This window comes from Hippocampus guttulatus, chromosome 16 (assembly GCF_054856545.1).
Source record: "Hippocampus guttulatus isolate MCC_2025c chromosome 16, RoL_Hgut_1.0, whole genome shotgun sequence".
NCBI classification, from domain to species: domain Eukaryota; kingdom Metazoa; phylum Chordata; class Actinopteri; order Syngnathiformes; family Syngnathidae; genus Hippocampus; species Hippocampus guttulatus.
Window position 1 is genome coordinate 12,724,764 of NC_141276.1, and position 17,266 is coordinate 12,742,029.

General features: G+C 43.2%; 1 protein-coding gene across 2 annotated transcripts in view; it reads right to left on the bottom strand.

Annotated features, from left to right (window-relative positions):
- Positions 1-3,599: 3,599 nt before the first annotated feature.
- Positions 3,600-17,266, bottom strand: part of gcgra (glucagon receptor a) — a 40,491-nt gene continuing 26,824 nt past the window's right edge. The window contains exons 2-14 of one of the 2 annotated variants that reach the window (XM_086132983.1): positions 16,628-16,773; positions 15,631-15,727; positions 14,825-14,932; positions 14,649-14,743; positions 13,535-13,626; positions 13,263-13,452; positions 12,977-13,136; positions 12,829-12,889; positions 11,175-11,244; positions 9,529-9,617; positions 9,319-9,463; positions 7,814-7,855; positions 3,600-7,745 (exon numbers count right to left, since the gene is read on the bottom strand). In XM_086132983.1, the coding sequence (XP_085989109.1) occupies positions 7,425-7,745; positions 7,814-7,855; positions 9,319-9,463; positions 9,529-9,617; positions 11,175-11,244; positions 12,829-12,889; positions 12,977-13,136; positions 13,263-13,452; positions 13,535-13,626; positions 14,649-14,743; positions 14,825-14,932; positions 15,631-15,727; positions 16,628-16,681 (1,524 nt within the window). In that variant the 5' untranslated portion in view covers positions 16,682-16,773 and the 3' untranslated portion in view covers positions 3,600-7,424. Of the gene's footprint in view, positions 7,746-7,813; positions 7,856-9,318; positions 9,464-9,528; positions 9,618-11,174; positions 11,245-12,828; positions 12,890-12,976; positions 13,137-13,262; positions 13,453-13,534; positions 13,630-14,648; positions 14,744-14,824; positions 14,933-15,630; positions 15,728-16,627; positions 16,774-17,266 lie in introns of both variants that reach the window. The other variant, XM_086132982.1, reaches the window with a different exon arrangement.

Consider the following 17,266-nt stretch of genomic DNA (forward strand, 5'->3'; position numbering starts at 1 on the left):
CGCTCCATAATAGGCCACGCGTCGCCCTGACCAATTTGACGCCACCTTCCAACCGCAGCTGTTGTATTATTTGCGTCCACCCCTTTTTTTTTTCTTTTTAAATTCAACTCAATTTGCCTGCCGGGCGCGAAAGCAGTCACAGACAGGAAATGACAGCAATTGTTTCATAGTGTGAAGATCCCTCCCGAAAATACATTTATATTTATTTATGTGCGTTTATGTATTTGTGCTCGGGGCGCAGAACATGATGTTTTATTTTAAAGACTTCATTTTAAACTCATTTTCAATGCAGCAATAAACATGTTTTTATATCAGCGTTGATAAGCAGCCCGTTTCATCCAAATTCTTGGAAATGAGCCCATCTGGAACTTTTAGTAGATATACTGCATCCAAATAAAGAAAAGAAAAAAAAATCACAATCATCAGAAAGACAGTAGTACCATTACAATCCAAGTCCAAACTGTCCCCACGGCCATAAAACCTTCCTTCATTTGGTTAACTCGGAGCACTTTAAGTGTAAACTCGATGTTGTCGCAGCATTTAAAGATGATTCATTGTCATTGGTTGCCAGCCAATCACAGGGCACAAAGAGACAAACGACTTTTCATGCTCACATTCACACCAATGGACAATTTAGAGCCTCGTTGAACCGAAGATGCAACTTTTCGGAATGAAGCTGGAGTACCCGGACAAAACTCCCCTCTGAGAAAATATTCTACCCCGGCAAATTTAACACAGTAAAGATGGAGCCAAGATTCCAATCCAGAACCTCCCACCTCTGACGGTGGTGACTCATTTTAATCCCTCAAGTACAAATTCGATTGCATACACATCTACGTGTGACTACAAGGCTTCATGTTGCGTGTTCAATGTTGATGTCATCAACGGGCTAATGGCCTCTTGAAAGCGTCTGCTGACATTATTAAGGCTCAAATGATTGTTTGCTCACTTCCAGCCAAAGACTACACTTGGAAAGTCAGACGGAAGAAGCGCGGCTTAAACAGCCCCCGGGCTCGCTTAACCTTCGTAAACCGCTTGGAGGACTTTGACGCTATTCTAAGCGTGTTAGCGTCTTCAATATTCTTCAGTAGTCGCTTGTATTAACATTTCAGTTTGCAGCAAGTCATGAATAATGAAACAGTATGCATGTTTATGCCTTGGTGGAGACTTGTGTCACATATAATGCCAATTCGCACATGTAGACATCAACAACCCAGGTTGCCTTTGTTCCCCTGAACAATAAGCGAGGGTTTGAAACAGCTGAAAAGGTTAAAAGATGTCAACGGAACATCGTTTAAGGGGAGCTATGAGGCATTTTTCTTAAGATTCAAAACAGAAAGTCTTTCTACAATCTACTGAGAGACCAGAGTGTCTCCACTGCATCGCTCATTTTACAGAGCAAGTTTGCCACATATTCAAAGCTAACAAAGCTAACACTGTTTGCTAGTGCTAATCTGTGCTAATGTGGTGTTTTTTCCCCCCCTTTAATCTTTTCTGTGAAAGCTTTAACCTTTTATATAAATGATTGTGTTCATGTGTGTTTTTAAAAGTAATTATAACAATCCTGGATTCCAACATAATTTCATGATCCTCAGTTAAACTTTAAGAAGCGTTAACACAGATAAGTCTAAACAGGGTACTCATGAAAACAAATGACCCACACTGCTAGTCGTAGTTATGACACCAGTGAAAAGTTAAGGCAGAATTGTCCAAGTTTGAATTTAACAGGGTAAATTCCATTCGAAAAGTTGAGTCAGTGAGGCTGTTCTCCTTATTGGATGAAAACAGCACGAATGAATAATGGCTGGAAAACCTCATTTGAAGATGTCTTCCGCCAACGCCAGCTTTTTTTTTTTTTTTTTTGTAGGTTTCTGTCCCTGAAAGCACACGATTTTTGATTATGATTCGCTCTGATTTCTAAAGAGACTTGGACAAAAAAAAAAACACGAAGGTGACGCATAGAAAAAAAAATCAAGAGTGCCTTCATTTTAGAGCGGCTATTATGAGCTACACTAGCGTCAGCCAGTTAAGTGCTCCTTTTGAACAGCTTGCAGGCGTTACACTTTAAAACACACTTAATAATCGTAAAATATTCCATTAACGTGAGTCATTAGAAATCACTGGGAGGTATCATTATGGCTTATTCGTTTTTATTTCTTTTTAAAGAAAGTAAAAGTATTTATTGCCTGGCGGTGTAGCCGGAAAAAATGTTCCCTCTCATATGTGGACCGAGGGCTTTTTTTGGAGGTGTCAACAGCTTCGAAAGAGAGATTCAACCAAAATGTTCCTCACCTTTCCCATTTCAAATTTACACTAGTTTATTCCCTTTTCGGAACTATTTTCCACATTTTCACAATGATATTCCCAAACTCAAGAGACATTTGCCATCTTTACCTCCTTCTTCCACATTTCTTGACAGATTTAAACCATTCCAATTTCAAAATGTTCATCTCATTCTGGACAGTTTGGGAACTATTTCGACTCTCCCGGCCCCCAATTTTGACAATAAACTTACCAAATTTGGGGATACTTAACACATTGACCTCCTCCTTCCACATTCCTTGACCAACATTCCGCATTTCTGCAGTTTAATCCACACACAATTGTTACAAAACAAAAATGCATAATGGTTTAAATTAAGTGCAAACATTTCAGTATTTATGGGGGGTTGCCGGGGTGACCGCCTGCCTCACAGGATTTTCTTTCTTTGATATCGTTGTGCGGCGTCTCTTTGCCCAGGAACTATGTTAGAGTGAGTTTAGGGGCTTCATTCTGACAAATACCATGTCTTGTGGAACATCTGGATGCCAAGTGAGTTGAGTCTCATTTAGACAAAAGTAGTGCTTTGGCTCCATCTTTTGGCATCTTGGGCTCCTAAAAATACTATTGTGCAGCAGCTCGGTGTTCAGGAATTATATTGAAGTGAGTTGATGAGCTTTATTGTGACAAAAGTAGTGCTTTGGCACCATATTGTGGTGTCTGGGTGCCAGGTTAATTATGTTTGCATTCGTGGGTTGAGCTTTGTTTGGACACGTCTACTTTGTCTATAGGCGATGGATGGATTGACTGAATTATTCTTATCCTTACTGTTGCTTGAAGGCAGGGGCGGGCCTGTCCATCTCCGGTCCTCTTGGGTCCCTATCCAGCATGCTTTCGATGTCTCCCTCCTCCATGATGATCAGGATTGTTATGAGGCTTCTGAGGCGCTTGCTGATGAGCTGATCAGGTGTGTTGGAGGAGGTCGACATTGAAAACAGGCTGGGTCCTGGGTCCTGGGCCCTCGAGGACCGGGGTTGCACAACCCTGTACATATTCATTTCGTCACAACTCTTCGGGGCCACACTAAAACCAAGTTTTTTTTCCTAATTTGATTGTGAGCAATTGTGGATTACGGCAAATGTTGTTTTGGGGCTTTTTACGACAGCTCCTAAGGTGTTTTGTTTGCTTTCGGGGTTGACTTGGGTTGTGCCCGACACCATCCAGCGCGTGCGCTGTTTGTTGAGCAGCAGCCGACTTGTTAAAATTCATCGGTGACGTTCAAGCTATATTCAACGTTGGCTTTATTTCACACCCAAACAAAAGACACAGCTCAAACAAAATTCCTTTGACACGAGGATTTTATTCCTCTTCCACCACTTCGGACACAAGATATACACACACACACGCACAAACACACACACGCACACACAGTAAAATGATCAACTGTTTAAACTTGAGCACTCACAAAATCGACTGTACACCTTGAAGAGAAACATGGGTCATTTTAAAGAATACATTCAAATAGTAGAACCACTTAGAAAAAAAAAAGGATCAAGCGACCCTAACAAGAACAACATCCAGGTCACAGCTTAATTATTTATCTGCAAGAAACGGACACATCGACTCCACTCACGGTATACATACTGTACATATCTTAATGCTTTTCGACTCAATGTTGTACAACAGCTCGAAAACGGAACATAGCGCCTCCATGTAGCAGCACCACGGTGTGAATACGCTCAATACTGTTTCCGGCTTCCAATCGCGGGGAAGGGAATGACCTGATCCCCCCCCCCCCCACGACCTGCTCCTGCAATACTGACTTTGTCCACATGAGGACACAGCAGCAAGCCGCTCAACAGGGGCCCGCAGAAACAAAGACGTGCATCCAGGACACACGCTACCTGGATGCTTCACACATTGCCAATATTTCACAAATCCCGCCTTTAAGCAAGATGGGGCAGGCCGGCCGGTGTACCTAATCAAGTGAGCGGTGAATGTGCTGCATGATAAATGAATACGCAACACCGCGCAAGCAGTTCCGCACGCAAAAACAAAACGTACCAAAAATATCTGTTTGTTTGTCCCTCAAGCCTTGTTCGTAAGTGTCCACGGCCCCTGAGGAGAAAGTGAGGCAGTGCACGTTGCGTTGCAGGAACCCTTTTCACGGCAACTTCCCCTGCGGACGACGAGTCACGCCGCGTCCCAAAAAAATCGGTGCGACGGCCTGAACTTGAACCCAAACAACTCCGGTTTGTGGCGCGGTGCACTTTTGTGCGTTTGGAGTCTTGATTTGAACACAAAGCAACACTGGGGTGGCATGATAGCGCCACACGGATTGGGGCACGTCTCAAATGTAATCAATTCGCCCAAACTTGGACTGGACTCCACCCATCCATTTACTCGAGTGCTTTTGCATGACTGTGGTGGTGGGTGAGGGAGGCATTTATTTGTCTTGAACGGATAACCAAACAAGGGAGAAATTGGGGCACGGTGTTTATTTGAAGGGGGCCGTCAGTCATAAATGGATGACACGCCGTGCAACTAATTGGCCACGTTGTCTCTTTGAGGGAGGTGTCTAGCCGAGAACACCAGGAATGGACTAATTGGTGACGAAATCTTGGCTTTAATTATTGACTCTGAACCTGAATTTTAACAACCACTTCGAAGCCATGTCTTATTCTGCCTATTACCACCTGCAAAACGTAGCTCAAATTAAGGGCTTTCTGTCTGAACCAGACACAGAAAAACTTGCTCGTGCTTTTATTTTCAGTAGGCCACATGACTGTAATGCTGTCTTTAGAGGTGACCTTTAAAAAAAAAAGAAAAAAGAAGAAAAAACCCGCTCAGGCAGCTGATTCAAAATGGTGGCGCCAGAGTCTTTACAAAAACCAAGAAACTGGACCACATTGCACCTGTCCTCAAGTCACTACACTAGCTTCCAGTGAGTCAAAAATAGAGTTTGAAATATTGCTGGTGGTCTATAAATCTCTAAATGGTCTTGGGCCAAAATACATGCCAGATGTACTCGTACCCGGTGAAGCATCCAGACCCCTCAGGTTCTCTGAGACGGGTCTCTTGTGTGTTCCCAGAACCAGAAGCAAACAAAAGTGAAGCAGCATTAAGGTCTTCTGCTCCTCACCTGTGAAACAAACTCCGTGACTAGCTGAAGTCTGCCCAAACTGACAGTTCATTTCAACCAGGGCTGGAAACATGATTGTTGCGCGTAGCATTCTCATGCGTCAGTCTTTTATTCCCTTGTTTAAATCCCCATTTCCACGCTACCTTTGCAAATGGGCGATGCTTGCTTTTAAACAATCGAATCAAATTCTTCTGGATGATTTTATTGTGATTTTTGCCATGTCTTAATCTTTTGTTTCTCTTTCTGGAATGCTTTTAAGGGTTCATGTAAAGCACTTTGAATTGTCTTTGGGGCCATGGCATAGATTTGAGGGAGGCATTGATTAAAAAAAAATCCTCTTTGCTTTTAAATATAGTACATTTAATCATGTAAAGCAGATTGAGTTACCTTGTGTATGAAATGCGCGCTATAAACAAATCTGCCTGCCTTGCCTTAAGACGATTTGAGCATGGCTTTTTTTTTGAGGGAGGAGTTTAGTAGGGTTTGGGGTTGTTTTTGTCTACCACAGACACACAAACACCTTTGAGATTAAGATGGACGACGCTCATAGTCAGTTTGGCCAGTACTTTGGTCTGCACGGTATCCATGCACAGGAGCCGGATTTAGCGACAGAAGTACTTCGAAGGCTGCAGAAGCAATTACGTGTTATTTTTAATACATCCCATAGCCTCCCTTGACCTCTTTGGTGGTGGGGAGGGAGGGGGGGGGGGTGTCCCGCATGTAAACCAGGAATGACCTGGCCAGAGCAGTTGCCACTTTCCCATGCACACAGACGCAAAATCAGCACACAACAGGACATATTTTTAAAACCTCCACCAAGGTTTGCAGGATGACACCAAAACGACTTGGTGTGGATTCAACAAGCTGTGTGGAAAGCACTCGGAACCAAGTGCGAAATGTCCTGTCAAGCTAATTTTCCGGTCATGTCACACATGTGATGTTATAATGCTAAGTGGCTACATGTTATTATTACTAATTCCAACAGTCGTTTTGGAGGATTTTACGCTCTCGGGTGGCTTTACCATATCTGATGTTCAGAGTGTGTTCACTGGGTTTTTTAAAGGCGATTTTCCACTTTTGACCCCAATTTTTTTTTAAATAAGCCAACGCGGTCAAGTCAACTCTGAAACACCATGACAAGCCAATTGTCTGGTTGCGCCACACTTTTGATATCACAACGCTAGCCGGCTACACGTTAGCATTTCTAATTTTGATCGATGTTTTTGAGGAATTTACATTCTTGGGAGGTAATACTTATCGAGACAAGAATGTACGTGGATTCTAAAAAATATTTTCCCCAATTATCCTGACCTCCACAAACCCAAATTGAAGCCTGGTTGCTTCACACATTTCACATTGTCACGCTGGGTGGCTACGTCTTAGCATTTGTCATTTTAACAGATGTTTTTGAGATATAGATATATATGTAGCCAATCCCAGCTGTCATTAAGCGGTAGGCAGTTCAATTCACCTACGCTGCATGTTTTTGGGACATGGGAGGAAACCGGAGTACCCGGAGAAACCCACGCAGGCACGGGGGGAGAACATGCAAACAGCACACAGATTCCGGTAGAAATGCAAAAATATCAACACAACATATTAAATCCACATTGCCCACTCGTGTTCACATTTACTGAAGGAGAAGGCTTCAATTTGATCAGCGTGGCCTTCAATAAGACTTTGGCTCATACCCCGGTTAGATGAGACAGTAGCTATAAGCATAACACTTACTGTACATTTTTAGTCACCTTATTAACATTTTTGGGACAGGAAGTCTCTGCAGTCGATTGTTATGTGTGTGTCCAGTTTTGCCTCAGCTACTGCAACACGCACACAAACAAAAGCAGAGGCTCGAATGACGTCTGTTTTTTTTTCAATGTGAGGTTTCGGCGTTGTTGTTGTTGTGATATTATTTCACATGGCTCGTCTGCCTTGAGATATGCCGACACGGACAACCTCAGACTACCGCGTGGCGCTCAGCGTCTGTCCTCGCCGCTCAGTGGAGGATAAAGACAGCTTCAAGTCAGTGGCGGCTCTCGGCGTGCTTGCTCTTGGCCTTGTCCAGAAGGCCCATGTCATCCACCATGGTGCAGTTACTGAGCGTGCCCTCGTGCTGGTCCGCCGCCTTGCCGTTGGCCACCAAGACGTGCCACTCCTCGGGGCTGCAGACGGGCGTCGGCGGCTTGGTGGAACCGTCGGCGACTTGGGGCAGCCGCTGCGAAACGTGGTTGAGCAGGCTGGCCGTCTTGGTGTTGGGCGTGTTGCTGTATGTGTGGCGGTATTCCTCCTCGATGTTTCGGCCCAGTTTCCAGCGCTTCCACTTTTTCAGGACCTCCGACTGAACCTGCGGACACGCACGTTATGGAGGGTGCGAAAACGGGACGAGTGGAGGACGTTACGGAGGTATCTCACTTCTTTGTTGACGAAGCAGTACAAAATGGCCACCAGGAGACCCTACAGAGACAACATTGACACATTTAGCTCCCTTATTTATACATTATATTTCTACACTAAACCACAAAGAGTCTGCATTTTGGCCTGTTTTACTGCCATTTCCCCGCTCAGAGAGAGGGCTCGGTGGCGATGATCTAAGTGAGGCTATTGCTGTAAGGATTCTTTTGACCATGACAAGATGATGTCCAGGGGTGAATTTGATATTAGCCACGGCTTTGGCATCTTTTTCAGAAAGGGCACACAACTGGCAAAAAAAATGAAGGATAAGTTTGCCCCAAAAATTACATACATTCATGTAGGTATACCCCGATGCTGTGTGTTAACTCTGATGCTGAGCTGCTACACTTGGCGGTGTTTTCTCGCTGCTCTCAGCCTCCCCCTGGGTAAAATATGTCTCCTCACTGTTGAGGTAAATACAGGAGACCATCGCTTGGCTTCGTTGTTGTCGACTGTTTGCGTCTTGCTCCAAGTGATGTGTGAATAAATAAAGCTCAGTCAATGTCCTCTGGCTAGACTTTTGAGTTCGCCATTCTCTCTCTCTGTCTCATTTCACTGTCTGTGTCACTGTGATCACAAGAAGTCCCCCCCCCCCCCCCCCCACCTCGCCATGAGCTCGACATCATTGCCTTGGTGGCCAAACGGTCAATGGTTATGTGACAACACGACAGAGCCAGTTTGCAGCACGTTATGTTCATGTAATCCTCGCTGACAGACTGAGTCATCACTGAAAGCTGCACTCGTCTCATCGTGGAAGACGAAGCAGAGCTTGCAGCAAGAAGAAACGTGATGATTTTCGAAGAATTGTTAAAAGGCGACAAGAGCAAGCGTCAGCGTTGGGTCAGTTCTTTACAAAACGTGAGGCAAAAACCACTTCTGAGAGAGAACATGAACTAAAGCAGGCAAAAAAATGATGCAATTAAAAGTTTAATGTCCATCAATTTTCTATATTCTGTGTTTTACACACTCTGCACAACTCTCATTTTTTGTGCAATTATCTAATTGTAACGTGTATTTGTTACATATTTTGATGCATTTTTATGCTTTAGAAAACATTTATGTCTGAATTTTGGGGGCGCTTGGAACGGATTAGGGCATTTACATGGAAAGCACGTCTCAACTTACAAACTTTTCTAGTTATGAAATTTCTTTCAGAACCAATTAATTTCAGAAGTAGAGGTAGCACTGTACTGGAAATAAATTTTCTTAACATGCGAGATGTTGATAGTGGTGAATTTTGCTGCAGACAGAATCATTTCTTCAGTGCAGTGGCTGAATTTCCTGATTGACCACATGCCAGCAAAATTGTAAAGATGTGAAATAAGTGTACCGCCTGCCATGTTTGGAAGACAACAAATACAAGTAGGTCATGTCTACCAAGGGTGAGGAGGTTCTCCCTTTCAAAAGGGCGTTAAAGCATAATTGACGTTATGCTCGAAAGCTGAAACTCCACAGAGTTACTGTACCTGGAATGAGGAGAAGAAAAGATCAATGATCAGCTTGGTGAGACGCAGTCCGATGGTGCTTTCGGTGGCCTCGTCCGTTACATAAATAAAGACCACCTGATGGATGCCCAGCAGAGGGATGAGGGTGAGAGTCGACTTGGCCAACCTGTGACGGACCACAACACACTCAGATGACACATATTCAAAAGCGCTTTCCTGATTTCCACTCACCTGAATTTGTAATCTGTGTATCTCATTTGATGCGCTCTCAGTTTGGACACAAGAATTTTGATGATATGGATGAAGATCAGGAAGTTGATCTGCATGAGATACATACAACAAAGTTTGTATGAAATTGAAATAAATTAAATAAGCATTGGACAGTGGAGTTTTCAAAATGGAACGTATGGGCATTGGATCATTTTCTCATCGATGTGGGAGAAAATTCTTGACAAAGATGGAGATTTTTAAAATGTTTTATATGGGCACTTTCTTTTTTTGAGATGAAATCATTTTGTCATGGATATGAGAGAATTTTCGTGCTGCTATAGAAGAAACGGTGTCTTATTTTGTGCCATTTTCAACTCAGTTCTCAAACTAATGGCCTCTGTCTGTTGCATCACTGACATCGTAACTCTGGGCATGAGAGAGCCTTCAAAAAGAAGTGTCATTTCCAGAAGCAGCATGTGTCCACTAATCTCTTGTGATGTGACCTTTTTAACTGCGTTGAGTAACCAACACAAATCATTAGCATTAACACAAGAGCATGACTCCGGAGTTGGAGTCAGACCACGTAGTTGAAAACGGAATCCTGACACTGTGGCCAAAGATGAAATATTTGTTCATATTGGTATACAAACACCCATCCACCCATTTTCCGATCCGCTTTATCCCCACAAGGGTGGCGGGGCGTGCTGGAGCCTATCCCAGCTGTCTTCGGGCAGTAGGCGGAGGACACCCTGAACCAGTTGTCAGCCAATCGCAGGGCACACACAGACGAACTACCATCCGCGCTCACACTCACACCTAGGGACAATTTAGAGTGTTCAATCAGCCTGCCATGCATGTTTTTGGAATGTGGGAGGAAAACGGAATACCCGGAGAAAACCCACACAGGCACGGGGAGAACATGCAAACTCCACACAGGAAGGCCGGAGCTAGAATCGAACCCGGTACCTCTGCACTGTGAGGTCGACGTGCTAACTAGTCGACCACCAGGCCGCCCGCATACAAACATAAGGTATTCATTTCCTGGTCATTAGAACAACGTGGATCGGTGGATTGGGGATTATTTTCTCCTGTAACGTGCATCTTGTGCGCAATAGGATTGGGATCAAGCGGGAAACACTAAACCGGAACTAGGCCCACTAGTCGCCAAGACAACGCAAACACAGGAATTCCTGCGAGGTACTGCCCACTTAACGAGACGGTAAATATGTGGAAAATAGTGTGTGTGTGCGTGTTGCGTACGTGCGTGCGTGATGGCCCTGACATGAGAGTCATGACAAATCGCACTTATATAAACGCTCGCAGATGACCTTTGAGGAGAAACTCCGAACTAAGGTGTGGTCTTGGTCTGCTTTGGAGGGGCATTAGAGGGCAAAGATTAAGGAATCTTCTTCTGGATTTTACAATATCTATCTATCTATCTATATATGTGTGCATGTGCGTGTGTCTGTGACACACACGCACGCACACACACACACACACACACACACACACACACACACACACACACGCTGCCTAAATACAAAATATGTCTAGGCATACTCAAAAAACAAGATGGTGGAGTTGTATGACTTTTGGTTGTTTGACTTTGGAGTTCCCCTGTTGACCGTCGAATAAAAAACACAGGAAGTAAGTCAGTCAAAAATTACCACAACTGCCACCAGTATGGGGGAACGTATGATCCACCAGTAGTTCATGTTTATATTCTGGCCCCAGCACCTGTAAAACAGCCACAGCATTATCAGCACTCGGTGTTTACATGTAGGCCGCTTGCGTAACAAAGCCACGGGCCAAATGTTTACATGAAATATTAATGAGGTGCTGACCGCCTGTGACGGCTTCCAAAAAGTGCTTGAACATATTTTCCATATTTGGATACTCATAACTGAGTGTGTGTGGTGCAGTTTGTGGTCGTGGTGTGACCACACTAATGAGGTGTTAGATTTAGCATCAACAGTGACTTTGTTTGGGAGCAAGACAATCTGCCAACATTTGATCTTACGCAGGCAACTTTGGTATTTAGTACTTATGTTCCACATTTAATTGTCTTTATATCCACCGCTATAAACTTTATGAGGTGTCATGTATATCCTGTACTTTATTCACTTCGGCTACTGTGCAGCTACTAACCCACTTTTGTGTTAGGTTGTTTTTCACTCTGCTGTGTCCTGTGTGCTGCACCGGAATTTTCCCCTCTGGGAATCATGAAAGGTTTATCTAAACTAATCTTACACATTTATTACCTCCATCAAGTTGTGTTCAGAGGATATTGGAAGTGAACAACTTTTCACGAAATATGAAGATGCGATATGTACAAAAACATCACCCACAAGTTATTGTTGTTCTCAGTTTGTCGTAATTGAGCCTAGCTTAATTTAGCTGAGTTGGGTTAGCTGCTCCACTCGATCTATTGTGTTCATAATTATTAGTTTACCTGAGATTGTTGTTTTAGCATGCTTGGTTCTCAGTTTGTCTTGTGATAGTTGTCATGTTAATTTATGATAGCTGTGTTTGTTACAGCTTCATTTAGCTCAGTTTGTATAAAGGACTCTTTGCTTGCTTTAACGTTTCTTAGCTCCACATTTCTTAAGCATAGTTTAATTAGCTGCACTGTTTCCATTCATTTCAAGATTATTCGTTTGGTTTAGTTGTTTAACTTTGCGTAGCATATTTAGTTTAGCTTAGTGTAGTTACTTTGAACTTAGTTCATCTTACAATATCTTAATTTGGTTGTTTGAGCTGTTTAACCTTGTGAGCTGCTGTATTTCAGCTCACCTTACTTTATTTTAGTGAAGTTCATCTTCGTTTAGCTAGGTGCACTCATTCTATTTTATTTAAAAATATTCGTGAGCTTGGCATGGTTAGTTCATCTTAGCCTCATTTAAATTAGCATAATCATTTTTAGTTTGATTGTTTCATCTTGCTCTTGTTTGGTTATTCTTAACTACCTGTGATTCGTATTACTTTGAATAGTTATGTGCAGTGTTAAACAGTCTTTGTTTAAGTTAGCGTAGTACACTATTGTATACATTCAGTGTAGTTTACTTAATCTTCATCTGTTCTTCAATAATTAATCATACTTTATCTTATTGTGTTTGACCTTGCTTTCATTTTTTTCTGACATAAAAAAGTTGTTGTTTTTTACCTTAGTTTATCTTATAAAGACAATGAAACAAAAGACAACGTGAAAACAACGCAGAAACTATTACACCCATCTTGTCTTGTTATTAGCTCAAATAGGTTTTAAGGTTATTTTATTTCAGACAATTTTTAATTATTTATTTATTTAATCCAAAAACTTACTCATGATTCTCATAGAGGTATTTTGCAATCACCCAGGGCACAAGGAACAATAACGGTGTACCTGAGAAGAAAAGATGATGATGTCATTATTAGCAAGTTTGTGCGTCAGATTTCTACAGTGACTTGCAGCCGTACAGGTCCTGCTCACCCCAGCCAATGCACAGGTAGATCTGGAAGTAGTTCCTCTCTGTAAACACGGTGATGACCAGCAGGTTGTGGAGGTAAATTCCTTCCACCAGGAGCCAGTAGCTGTTGGCCAATATACTGTACTGCATCATCACTGCGGCCGTGCGACAGCTGATGGTTATCTGGCGGGCCAGCGTCATTGCGTTCAAGTTCAAAGAGAAAATGCTCTGGGCAATTTTGCTCATTCATATCAGAAAATTTCCTTTTTGACATGGGAGCATAAAGTGTTTTGAAGATTGTTCACAGACCTCATTGTTCACCAGCAGGTCCACAGGTGACACAGAGGTCCGGGGGAACCCCTGCTCCTGGTCCCGGCTCAGGTCCTGCGACGTGATGTTGGCCTCCATCAGTGCATCTTTAATCAGGATGGACAACGCTCGCAGGATGAAGGACGCAAACAGGTTCATGTGAATGTTATTCCTCATGCAGTGCAGCTTCCTGTTGGACGACAGGTAACGTCACTGCACTTGTTCCGTCCCCCCTTTGAAGAACAACAATATTTTACGCCGTGTACCATTACCTGAAGCATATAAGAATGCTCAAAGCCAACACCAGAGCCACCAGTGATAGGGAATATCCCACTGTGTACATGATCCGAATGTGGCTGTAGTACTGCTGCAAACACAAACAAAATAACTTTGTTTTTGATGAAGTCCATTGTTTGTTGTTTTTTTTTAAAATGGATTTTGAACGTGATTTTTGTGGATTTGCGACAGATTCAACTAACTTTGCGTCTTGACCACATAGCTTTCTGCCCAGCCCAGCCCACATTTACGTTTTTTGAAGGATTCAAATACAGTAGTAACTCTACTTACCAACGGCTCTTCATGTTCAAATTTTCAAGTTACGAAACGTCTCAACAGGAAAATATTGCCTCTTGTTACGAAAGAAATTTCAAGATACGAAAGGTAAAAATACAGAATGGCCTGTTAGTCGCAGCTCTTGACTTTCCTGAACGCAACATACTTAAAGCTGCTCTGCCATTGGCTATTACCGGGCATCATCCTGGCATTACCATTGGCTAAGAGGGACTTCTACCGCGTGTGTCTGTGTGTGTAGATAGATGGTTATGCATGCATGCAGCGTTCTCGTCATTCACCCAGGAGGCGTTCCGATGGTTTTACGGAAATGTGAATCACCCAGAAAAAGTGTTCACGAGTCGGACTATCACTCACTATGCTGATGTTTGCCTTGGACATTTTCGAAGGATTGTTAAAAGTTGACAAAAGCAAACATCCTTGGATCAGTTCTTTACCAAACGGCAGGCAAAAAACACTTCTGAGAGAGAACATGGACTAAAGAGGGCAAAAAACGATGAGGACGCAGTTAAAAGTTAAATGAATGTCATTTTTATTCTTTACTCTGTTCTTAGTTGTTTTTGTTTGCCATTGTGCACAACTCTCATTTATTGTACAATGATCTAATTGTAACATCTATTTGTTCCTTATTTAGATGCATTTTTAGGCTTTAGGAAACATTTTTGTCTGAATTTTGGGGGGACTTGGAACGAATTAGGGCATTTACATGGAAAACACGTCTCTACTTACAAACTTTTGTAGTTATGAAATTTCTTCCAGAACCAATTAATTTCGTAAGTAGAGGTACCACTGTAGTCATTGTTAGACGGCCTGTACCTGACTGGGGCCATTGGAGTCACACTCGCTGGTGTTCTTCATAGTGAGCCACTGGCCATTAGCATCACACTCCTGGTACACCAGACCGTGCTGAACTACATTTCCCAAAACACACACTTGATTACCTTAAAAGTATCCCAGGTTGGATCAACTCCAGTGGGTCACTTTAATCATACCTTTATGGTACCAGGGCAGATACCATGGACAGGATACGCTGACCGTCGTGTTCGGCAGTCCATCGGGCCAACAGGCATACTTGTCAAAGGTTCTGTTGCACACAAGCACTGCGGGTAATAATGACAAAGAGATCACAATGGGACTTTCATCTTGACATTCACCACTTTCATCTTTGTTCTATCAGTTTATATTGTCTCTGTAGTTCAGCGCAATCTTCTACTTCCATTTTGCCGCAATGGAACTGAAAATGATTTGTTCCAGTGTTGGGAAATGTAAAAACACAATATCACTGCGGGCAAATGTGCCATGTACATCACCCGAAGCGCTCCACTTTTTATTTATGGAATAACATGACCAAAACCTAAAACAATTCAATAAAATGCATCACACTCAGCAGAGATGCTCTAAGCAACCAATCAGAAGACGCAGAAATGTTGACCTCACTGAAGGCCAGTACTCTTGCCTGTGAAGACAAATTGAAAGTCTGATTGTTAAAGCAACAGTCCCATTGCTGAAATAGTTAAAGTCACATGGGTCAGCTGATTCTGAAGGCCCTGGGCAGATAAGATTGCCATGGCAACACACAGAGGCTGAAATCTAATTGGACACCTACACACAGTGTGCATACTCAAAGCAATCCAGCCAAGAGAAACACTATAACATTAAGACAATAGCTTTTTGAGAAAAAAAAAGGCTCATTTCATGCAATAAATATGTACGCGGTAAATGTAAGTCAGTATTTTTGATAGTGTTTGTTTTTTGTGAATGCGCAAAATAATGTTTTGATGAGGGTAGTTCAGCTCACCAGTGCTCAGCGGGGCTCTGCTGTTGTTGCGCTCACACTCGTCCATGTACGACTTCCAGCTCTCATGCAGTTGATCCAATGTGACGGCGGGGGACATCTAAAGTAGCATAGGGGGGAATAGGGGTGGGGGGCGGGGGGGTTATGAGCACATATGCTATATGATAGACACAACCAGGCTTTTATTGCAGCTCCATAGTCACCCGCCGGGACAGTAGCACGATAAGAATGTGAGACTGACACAAAGCGCATGTAAAAGTGTATATATAGTATGCATGTGGTCTACTGTGACATAATCCATGAGGGTGACCCACACTGTGATGTGTTGGTGATGCTGGTGGGTGGGGGGTGGGGGGGGGGGGTTACAGGCTGACATTACACATACACACACACAGTTCCCAAAACATGACAGTTTGTTGAAACAAGCACATCGCCACGTTGCTCTGGAGTGTCTCAGAGGGCAACGGAGGTGACGAAGAATTACACGACTGACCCACATGGAAAAAGTAGGAACACCTTTCAAAAGTTCATCACTCACTCAAGATCCTGATATCAAACACCTTTTCTCACGCACGCACGCACGCATACACACACACACAAACACACACGCACACATAGATAGATAGATAGATAGATATGCAATTAACATTTTCATATTTGTAGTCATTTTTTGACTGAATTAAATTACATTTTGAAGAACGTGCATCATGAAACTTTACGGAAAACTTCATTTCAAAAAATGAGTGAGTTGAATCATGTTCACTACCAAACAAGCATCACTGGTTAAGTAAGAATATTTGAAAATATTAGAACCAACTCACAGTGCGATAATGCAGCGCAGTGCGACCCTATTGCAAACAACAACCACAATAATGAACATATTGGTAAAACCGAGAGCTCTCTGACAATGGCGGTGTCTTTGTAAATGTTGGGTTGGACCCAATGAACGAATTGGTGTACCTAATGATGTGTCCGTTGGGTTTACATGTGGAGGACGCACCTGGATGCTGCCGGAGATGAGGAGCATTGCCAAAAGCAGGAAGAGCCGCGACATGCCTATGTCAGTGGGGAGGGAATTCTGCCAGACGTGGAGGGTTTTCACCTCATTGGGGATAGGAGGAGGCTTATCTGGGCCGGCCACGCTACCTGGATAACAAACACACACACACACACACACACAAAAGCACACAGTAGCACACGCACAGACACACACATACATTGCCAATGTCATGTTAACACATGAGCCAAAAGAGGAAAGAGGCGGGGTGGGATCGTGGCATTGGTAAGTGTAGTAAGAGGCTATTGTGAGCAGGACTTGTCCCATTTCCATCCTGGTGACTCACTGAGGTTGCTTGGTCATAAGTTGGCCTGGTGTCACTCACCTTTGCACCGGAGAGAGCTTAAGCGTGAAGCAGGAGAACGGGACGAAATCTGAAACGTTTCTGCAAAAAACACCTTGACCGTGGAAACATTTTTGGCTAAAACGTTTCAAATTTCATTCGGTTCTGTTTCTTTGCGGGCAGACACGGAGGACAGAGATGAATGGAGTCAAGACACCCCCCCCCCCCCCCCCCCCCCGCTCAGATGTGTTTGGTCCGAACATTCCAAACAAAGGCATGAAAATGTAAATGTCCGACGG